At 48.3% G+C, this 9,736-nt stretch overlaps 1 protein-coding gene across 1 annotated transcript; it reads right to left on the reverse strand.

Moving 5' to 3' along the window:
* Positions 1-4,828: 4,828 nt before the first annotated feature.
* TNFRSF21 (TNF receptor superfamily member 21) lies at positions 4,829-9,284 on the reverse strand. Its single transcript, XM_060258641.1, has 2 exons — positions 9,029-9,284; positions 4,829-6,402 (listed from the first exon to the last, which is right to left on the reverse strand). Exons 1-2 carry the CDS (start codon positions 9,282-9,284, stop codon positions 6,173-6,175), a joined length of 486 nt encoding a protein of 161 aa, XP_060114624.1. The 3' UTR covers positions 4,829-6,172.
* Between the last annotated feature and the right edge of the window lie 452 nt (positions 9,285-9,736).

Below are 9,736 nucleotides of genomic sequence, written 5' to 3' on the forward strand. Positions count from 1 at the left end.
CTAAGGGGAAAACATGAAATGGCTGGGCATTATGAGCTTTTGTACGTAAGTTGCTTCATGTGCTGGTCAGGCAATGGAGAAAATAAGAGGCTTTGCTCTGTAGCTCCTGTGTGATTGAACAAACCTGGCAAAGCAACCTGTGATGCAGAAGGAAGCGAGAAAGAGAGAAGGAAGCAGATGACAGTGAGTTGCTTGTGGGCTTGATAGGAGCCCTTCAGGGGCCTGATCCAGCCCTTGGCCTGCATGTTTGACACCCCTGCTCTATACTAGCTAAATAGAGAGATCCCTGCGAGCAGACACGGAGGGACTGTGCCTACAGTGTAAGAGCCTCTGCTTGGCATGCAGAATGTCCCAGGTTCAATCCCCAGCATCTCCAGTTAGAAGAACCAAGCGGGAGGTGATGGGAAAGATCTCCGCCTGAGAACTCGGAGAGCTGCTGCCAGCCCTTGAAGACAATACTGACTTTGATGGACCAACCATCCGACTCAGTATAAGGGAACTTCATGTGTGCACCTCTGTGGTTGGAAGGTGGAAAGAATATTCCGGGAAATATCCAAGAGAAACTTTGGACTCCCATTCCTAACCCTTTCTCAGATTTCAGAAGCTATATTCTATGTAGGTCTGGGAAGCAGCCACAAGAGGCATACAATTAATCTATTTTAAAGCAGAAGACATGTGTATTTGCGAGCATGAAGCCACTGCTGCGATGATGTTGCCCTGACCTGGATAGCCCAGGGTAGCCTGATCTCGTCAGCAGGGCCGGCCCTAGAGCACGTGGAGCCCTAGGCAGACTCACTGCCTGCTGCCCCCTTCTGTGGCGCTGCCCTGCAGTGCTGAGCCCCTCTGCCCGCATGGTGGACAAGCCACAGGGTCCCCGTGGTTCGAGGGCTGCGGAGGTCCTCCCCTGGCTTCCCAGCCTCCTCTGTGCCTCTGCCCCTCCCTTTCCCCCCTCCCTCTGCTCTTGTGTGTAGCGCCACAAGGCACTGCGGCCTGCCAAGCACAAGCACACACATAATTCCCACCCCCTCCACTCAGAAGAGCGAAGCCGGCTTGCTTCTTAACGACCTCGACAGGGCTGGTTGTGGCGTTCTCTTTGAGAGCACGCAGGCTGGGAGAGCTCCACTCCCCCTCTCTTCAGGAACCGGAAGGGAGGGGGAGCAAGGCTCTCCCAGCCTGCACAGTCTTAGAGAGAGTGCCACAGTCGGAAGCCTACCATTGGAGCCTGCAAAGAGCAGGCTGGCTTTGCTCTTCAGAGCATGCCCTTGGCTGTGGCAGCAGGGTGGAAGATGGCCTGCTGGGTAGTGGAATGTGACGTTCAGAACGCCGTTGTCGGTGGTGTGTGTGTGGGAAAATTAGACATCTGTTTAGGGCACCAGGAAAAGGGGGAGTGCCCAATTCGGTCCCCCTGCCTCTCTCGGCGCCCTAGGCAAATGCCTAATTTGCCTAGTGGGCGGGCCGGCCATGCTCTTCAGATCTTGGAAGCTAAGCAGGGCTTGCCTTGGCAAGTATTTGGATGGGAGACCACCAAGGAATACCAGGGTTGTGACATAGAAACAGGCAATGGCAAACCACCTCTGAATATCTCTCGTCTTGAAAATCGCACAGGGTCACTGTAAGTCAGCTGTGACTTGACAGCACTTTCCACCACTGCTGGATTGCTGAAGTAAGCACAGAAGTTCTCACGCACAGACTGGGAAGGGAAGAGGATCGATTATGCAGATTGCTCTATATTTAGACATGCTTTCAAGATCCACCCTCCTCCCAATAGCTAACAGCAGCTCGACAAAAGCCTGGAAATGGATAACAAATACATCATTGCAAGACAGAAGGCCTAAACATCTATTCATACTTTACAGCTACTAAGTCCCTTCCCATTAAAGAGTGGGCACGTCCCCTCTTCATTTTGCACTTCTAGTTACACGGGGCTTTTTTGAGCAGAAACGCAGTCCCAACTCGCTTGGCATCAGGGGTGTGTGGCCTAATATGCAAATGAGTTCCCGCTGGGCTGTTTCCACACAAAGCCGTGTGAAACAATGGTGACATCAGGGGGTGTGGCCTAATATGCAAATAAGTTCCCGCTGGGCTGTTTCCACACAAAGCCGTGTGAAACAATGGTGCCATTGGGGGTGTGGCCTAATATGCAAATTCCTGCTGGGCTGTCTCTACACAAAAGCTGTGTGAAACAAGGGTGACATCAGGGGGTGTGGCCTAATATGCAAATGCATTCCCGCTGGGCTGTTTCTACACGAAGCCATGCGAAACAATGGTGCTGTCGGGGTGTGGCCTAATATGCAAATGAGTTCCTGCTGGACTGTTTCTACACAAAAACCCTGTGTGAGACAATGGTGATGTCAGGGTGTGTGGCCACATATGCAAATGAGTTCCTGCTGGGGTTTTTTTGTAACAAAAAAAGTCCTGGTTTCATGTGATGCATGCAACACACAATGACACTCAATGCACCCATGCACTTTTGTATGTCCATGCTCTAGCATTCACAAATGGATCATCTTGGCCGCCTGGGAAAATTTAACTGCTAACGATTGCAGTTATCACAAAGAGAAACGCAACTTCCAACTATATGCAGATGAAATCATGGCAGGTATGTTTCTTCTCTTTATGGAGGGGAAGAATAGAACCGAGTGCCCCTGTGCCCAGAATGGCACACACAAAACCCTCGCATTGGACATCATGGGGTATACATGCCCACTCCACCACCAGGGGAATGAATAACAGAATCTGGTAAGGGCATAAGCCAGGCTTAGGATTCCAGTTCAGTCCAAATTCAGTGCTCTTTCAAAGCAATTAGCCTCATTTGTACCTACAATTTATTACTGCACCGGCTCCCTGATTGTTTGCTTTTCTTCATGGTGCTGTTACCTTTTACTGCTCCAACATTAACCATTCTTGAAGGCCAACTTGGGGGTCTTTGCTGGTATGTCTTACCTGGGGCATGTTACATGCATCGTGAGATCTCAGTGGCCTAACTCCATGTGGAACCGAGAAATCTTGGTCTACCATGAGGTGTGGGCAGACTGTGGTGTTTGCATACGCACCAGTCCCATCGCTACCCTCCCGCCTTCCAAAACCACACCTCTACAAGAAGCTCGTGGCCACTATCAGGGTTTTTTTTTTTGTAGCAGGAACTCTTTTGCCTATTTAGGCCACACCCCCTGATATAACCAATCCTCCTGGAGCTTCCAGAAGGCCTTGTACAAAGAGCCTTGTAAGCTCTTGGAGGATTGGCTACATCAGGGGGGTACGGCCTAATATGTGCTATAAAAAAAAGCCCGGTCACCATTCATGAGGCCTCTGTTCAGAAGCCTTTAAACTCCAGCCAGGCATGGATGAAGTTTCTACAAGATGGTAAGTCAGGCCAGAGAATCTGAGATCAGCCTCGGTTCTACGCCCCCACACCTCCTGTCTGTTCTTCAGCATCCCCCCACCGCCAACTCCTACAGTCAAACAACTTCGGAACAAGGCACTTTGCTGAACTGACTCCACCTCAGCCTCCTAGGTCAGAACTCAAGTGAATATCCCTTTCAGTCCTGAATTTCTACTGGCCAGATATCCCCGATGCTAAAATCCAATTGAGATTTTATTTCCCAGCTACTAGCAGCTGCCAGACATACCACTGCCTTCTGCTGGAAAGATTCAGCTAAACTTACTGTCATTATGTCTCAAATTACTCAAAATGTATCCTTTTTAGGAGACTCTTTATTATCGATGACTCTGCAATACTCTAGACCTCCGTGGAGCAGAGTGGTAAAACTGCAGTACTGCAGTCGGAGCCCTCTGCTCACAACCTGAGTTCGATCCCAGCGGAAGCTGGTTCAGGTAGATGGCTCCAGGATGACTCAGTCTTCCATCCTTCCGAGGTTGGTAAAATGAGTCCCCAGCTTGCTGGGGGGAAAGTGTAGATGACTGGGGAAGGCGATGGCAAACCACCCCGTAAAAAGTCTGTGAAAGCAACGTCACCCCAGAGTCGAAAGCAACTGGTGCTTGCACAGGGGACTACCTTTACCTTTATATGCAATACTATTGGGATCCAGTTATTTTTTATCTAAAATCAACAATATTCTACCAAATCGATCAGATTATAATATACGGTTGTTTACATAAATGTGTTTAGTCTATCCCTCAGTATTTTAAACACTGATATTAGACTAAGGATCGTTAGCTTTTCATTAACTATTCAGGAAACCTAAAATGTAAATTTGATAAAGATGGAGTCATCAATATACTAATACGTAACTTCCGTTGCAACTTCGTTCGAATGTTAGTTTATGGATGCATATTCCATATCACACGTTCCCTAGAGGGTACTTAGATCTGGAATGCAAAATCTCTTAGTGATCCCCGGCCGAGGGAGGCAAGACTGAAGTTCACCAGAGAAACAGCCTTCTCCATTGCTGCCCCGTTAGTGGAATCAGTTGCCGGAAGAGGTTAGGACCTTGCCCAGTTCCACAAAGCCTGTAAGATGACACTATTCCGGCTGGCCTTTAATTGATCTGGAATGGCTGATATGGTAATAAGGAATGACACCTAAAATATACTGAACGCCATCTGAAATGAAACAATATCAAATGATATTAGCACCAGACTGTTTTAACTGTTTAATTTTAATTTATGACGTAAGTAATGTTGAGTGGATTGTTTTGATTTTACTGGTTGTGAGCCGCCCTGAGCCTGCTTCGGCGGGGAGGGCGGGATATAAATCCAAAAAACTTTAAACCAGAAATATGTTGATCTCACACACACCCACAAAAAAGAACTCAAGTTTTTTCTGAATAAAGGAGTGGTTGATGGAGGTTAACACAGCAGCCTTGTCCAGTAGCAAACACCTAGTTATTTTATTAATAAATTAGTACACCGGAAGGCAAATTGTCTTTTCCACAGTCATTCTCTCTTCCACTCCCCCCCCCCCCCAAAAGACAAGGTAGCACACATCACGCCCCCCCCCCAACATTCTCTCCAAGATGAGCCGTTACTGTAGACTGGCTGGTTAGGGGAGCGCAGGATCGCAAATATAACGGACGCGAGTGTCTTACATTGCAGCATTTTAATTAAAAGTGTGATTGGAGGGGAAAGGGGGGGAAGTGTCAAGACCAAGGGGGAGCCTTTGAAACTGTAACTATTGGCCACATCTGTATATATATATAAAAAAAAGAACCCCACAAAAAAGAGAGAGACACAATTTTTCGAAGCACAAATCAGTAAAATTGTACAGAACGAGAAATGCGGCGCACCTCCAGGGTTCGTTTGTCCGTTTGGGTTTTCCTTCCGGAGTCCAGCTCCAGGCGTAGTTTCAAAGGGATTGAGCCCGTGGTGATCGGAAAAAACACGGCAAGACAAAAAAAAAAAGAAGTGCTCCCCCTAGATGAAGTGTACAGAATTACATTCAGACGCAGGCCAAGAAAACCCCCACTGTCTTATTATTGTCTCGAAGGCTGAAGAAGTTAAAAAAAAGAAGTCAAAATGCTTCCATTTTATAGCTTTAGAGGAGCCCAGGCGACTAAGCATTTAATGCTCTGTCTGGGTGTAAAAACTCCAACAACCAATAAATAACTGCGTTAGTATATTGACGAATGAATGAGTTGTCATTTTTTTTTTAAGAGTCATTTTTTTGGGGGGGGGGGTGAGAAGTCAACTGAAAACTGTTCATCGCATACACCTCCGTTCATAAGCAGGGCATGAAAGGAGGATGAGAAAAGGCCTGAATGAGGAAAAAAATTTCCAAATTGGAGGGGGTTTCCCCCCACAAAAAAAACCAGACCAAAAACTGATCTGATGGGTTTTAGGAGATTAAGTACAAATCCAAACCGGGAAGGTTTGAACGGATGATCCTGTGGTCTAGAATTTTATTTTCTTTAAAGTGCTTAAAATGACTCGCTGGAATGAGAACAAGAGAAAATTTCAGGAGGAGGAAGAGGGAGCAAACAGGATCGTTTCGAGTGAGACGATAAACGTGAAAGGGCACAAAGGGACTGCAAAATCGTCCCTCTCCCTCCGGCAATGAGAGAAAAGAAGAAAAAAACCCTTGACGAAAATACTGGCCACAAGTTCTATTAACCTTCCGCCTGCCTGCGGTCGATTGGATTTCACAGGTGCCAAAGCAAGTACAAACAACAGCCAGCGTGAGTGCGCGCAGCGTGCATTCGGTGGCGACCGAGGCCTAGAGCAGATCGGGCAGGTGGCTATAGACGGAATCCAGCAGAGTCTGACTCGCTTCCTGACTCTTGACTCCGGCGATTTCAAACAATCGATCCAGCTTGTCCTCCGCCTGTGGAATCTCGTCGATGGCGTGCAGCTCCTCCGGGTTTAGGATGTGAAGCATATCGTCGAAGATGGGCTGCAGGTCGCAGGGGTCCAGGCGCACCTGGCGCAGCACTGTGTCTTTCTTTTCTGTGTTGGGGAAGGGGGAGAAAGGACATAGAGCTTTTTCACACAGCCTAAGTATTCCGGTATAGCAGCTGGCCAGTTACTGAACAGTAACGGGTTTCTGCTGGCATTTCAGACAGACCCGATTCAGTAACTGGCTGCTACCGAAATACTCTCACCTTTTCACACACTCCCGTGGCTGTCCCGGTAGTGAGGCGTGCCTGAGTCGTCACAAACAAAGAGCAGCTTCTTCCACTTTTCAACCCCTCCTTCCGGGTTGAAATCGCTATGGGGTGCTGTGTGAAATGTCCAGTATCTAACCCGGGAGCAGTTTTCGCGCCGTTTTTTCGCCCGCCGGCGCGCGCGATCTCCGGCTTTTTTTTTTTTTTTGAACGTCAGTTTAGATTGATATAGCGATATATCGCTATATCGACCTGTCAAAACAGCACCACCATAGGGGTGGCTAGGCTCCGTTGCAATCCCTATGGTGGTGCTGTTTTGACAGGTCGATATAGCGATATATCGCTATATCGATCTAAACTGACGTTCCAAAAAAAAAAAAAAGCTGGAGATCGCGCGCGCCGGCGGGCGAAAAACGGCGCGAAACCGGCTGGCGCTGGTGGAAGCGAGATAAGAGCGGAACAGTGTGAAATGGCTCGCTTCAATCACGCTTCAATCACGGAACCCAACCGGGGGAAAAAAAACATGTGTATGAAAACTCCCATCGCTGTCTCGGATTACTGCAAGCGGCACAATACCGACTCCCTTCCGGTTTCCACGGTAAGTGTGAAAAGGCCCATAGTCAGCGATATTGGAAGGCCTGAGGCATTTTTAAAGGGAAGGCCAACTCAAAGTTAGTGTAGATCAGGAGTATCCATCTTTAATGAACCTGTGAAACCAGGCTAACAGGCACCCACCCAGAAATGGCTGCTGTGGAGAGGGATGGCCATAAACAAAATGGCTGCCATGGGGGAGGGGTGAGGCACAGCCAGAAACAAACTAGCTGCCACTGAGGGGGCACAGCCAGAAACAAATGGCTGCCATGGGGGGGGGGACACAGCCAGAAACAAAATGGCTGCCACGGGGGGAGGCACAGCCAGAAACAATGGCTGCCACCATGGGGGGTAGCACAGCCAGAAACAAAATGGCTGCTATGGGGGGAGAGACGAGGCACAACCAGAAACAAAATGGCTGCCATGGAAGCATAGCCAGAAGCAAAATGGCTGCCATGGGGGGGGGGAGGAGGCACAGCCAGAAACAAAATGGCTGCCATGGTGGGGGGGGGGGCGGGGAAGCCATGGCCAGAAGCAAAATGGCTGCTACTACAGGGTCTGGGACCAACCACAAAATATTGGCAAGTATCCTATGGTGGAGGCAGCTGTTTCCAAATAGGTGCTCCTTGCAAGACATGAAATTGATGTCTCCTGGGAGTCTTCTGAAGCAATTCCTGCTCTAATAAGGTTAAGAGAGCCAGGAGTGACTCTGTGCTTTGGGGGGGCGAAGGAAATGAGCACCAGGAAACACATTGGCAGGCATCAAATTTGGCATCATTCGTGTAATGATACAAGGGATCTGCATTTCTATGGTAAACCCATCCGACTCAACCTTATGAACCCAGCTCAGCATGCAATGAGTTCTCCCATTCTTCCTATGGCTGCAATCAATGTTACCATCTATACCTGTATGAAACCTTCCCAAAGCAGTTCTGCAGATGGGTTTCTGTGACTCACCTGAAGCTCACACGCCACTACTGTTGATTGTGACTGGGTTTTAATCATTGCTATATTTTAAATGTTGAATTACATTATTTATTGTTGTTGTAACCTGCCCTGAGCCTGCTTGCCTAGTCCATCCTGTCTCACACAGTGGCCAACCAGCTCCTCTGGAGGGCCAACAACAGGGCAGAGAGGCCAAGACCTTCCTAAGAACATCAGAAGAGCCCTGCTGGATCAAACCAGTGGTCCACCTAGTCCAGCCTCCTGTCTCACACAGTGGCCAACCGGTTCCTCTGGAGGGCCAACAACAGGGCAGAGAGGCTGAGGCCTCCTAAGAACATCAGAAGAGCCCTGCTGGATCAGACCAATGGTCCACCTAGTCCAGCCTCCTGTCTCACACAGTAGCCAACCAGTTCCTCTGGAGGGCCAACAACAGGGCAGAGAGGCTGAGGCCTCCTAAGAACATCAAAAGAGCCCTGCTGGATCAGACCAGAGGTCCATCTGGTCCAGCCTCCTGTCTCCCACAATGGTCCTCTGGAGGACCAACCAACAGGGCACTGGAAGTCCAGGTCATCCCCTGATGTTGCCTCCTGGAATTAGTTGTCAAAGGTTTATTGTTCTGAAGCACCAATTGCCAAGTCTGCATTCCTTGTAAATTTGTGTTCTCCCTTTATTTATTTATTTATTTATTTATTTATTTATTTATTTATTTATTTATTTAAGATTTATACCCCGCCCTTCCCACAAGTGGCTCAGGGCGGCTTCCAATAGTAGATCCATCAAAATTACACATATAAAGGATTCCATATTTAAAACAGATAAAACAGATAAAACAGATAAAACCCTAGTTTTATACTGGAAGATAATGGACAAAACATGGAAATATTTCAGACTGGATAAAACTGTCCATTAAACAACCTCCCCCTCCCCCATACCTTTGGTAATGAAGGAGCCTGTTCGGCTCAGGGCAGAAGACCCACTGGAGGTTGAGTCGCAGCGCAGAAGAGGTTCCGACTCATCCACGAAGAAGCATTTATTCTTCTCCAAGGGAGATGGTTCCACGGGAATTATCGTTGCGTCGGGTTTGGGATTTGGGGAGGGCGTGAGGCTGAGAGGGCCGGGACTGACCGGCAGGGTTAACCTGTCAGCTTCCAGCTGAAAGACAAAGAGAGACAAAGATACATATGGCATGATTGGTCGGCAGGGTGACCCAATCGTGATACCGCAGTCTGCGTCGCAACTGATAAAGACAGTTAAGCCTCTTAGCTTTTAGTGGGACTTATGACAACCTGATTTACTCTTTTGTGTTAGGAGGAGGTGAACACGAGGAACCCAGCCAAGGAAACCTGCTGCCAGGACAAGGAAGGACCCAAGGAAATCTGCAATCGGAGCTAGTAGGGAAACATGATCAATGTTTCCCGCAACCAGGAGTGGAATTGTAGCAGGAGCTCCTTTGCATATTAGGCCACACACCCCTGATGTAGCCAATCCTCCAAGAGTTTACAAAGAAGAGCCTTGTAAGCTCTTGGAGGATTGGCTACATCGGGGGGTGAGAAGAAGATGATATTGGATTTATATCCCACCCTTCACTCTGAATCTCATCGTCTCAGAGCAGCTCACAATCTCCTTTACCTTCCTCCCTC

This window comes from Heteronotia binoei, chromosome 1 (assembly GCF_032191835.1).
Source record: "Heteronotia binoei isolate CCM8104 ecotype False Entrance Well chromosome 1, APGP_CSIRO_Hbin_v1, whole genome shotgun sequence".
Lineage (NCBI taxonomy): Eukaryota > Metazoa > Chordata > Lepidosauria > Squamata > Gekkonidae > Heteronotia > Heteronotia binoei.

Bases quoted from the DNA above. Each gene is read 5' to 3' on its own strand.
- TNFRSF21 (XM_060258641.1), bottom strand. From the start codon at position 9,284: ATGCCATATGTATCTTTGTCTCTCTTTGTCTTTCAGCTGGAAGCTGAC. The intron at 6,403-9,028 runs GTATGGGGGAGG...TCCCCAACACAG, and splicing joins AGGCTCCTTCATTACCAAAG to AAAAGAAAGACACAGTGCTG.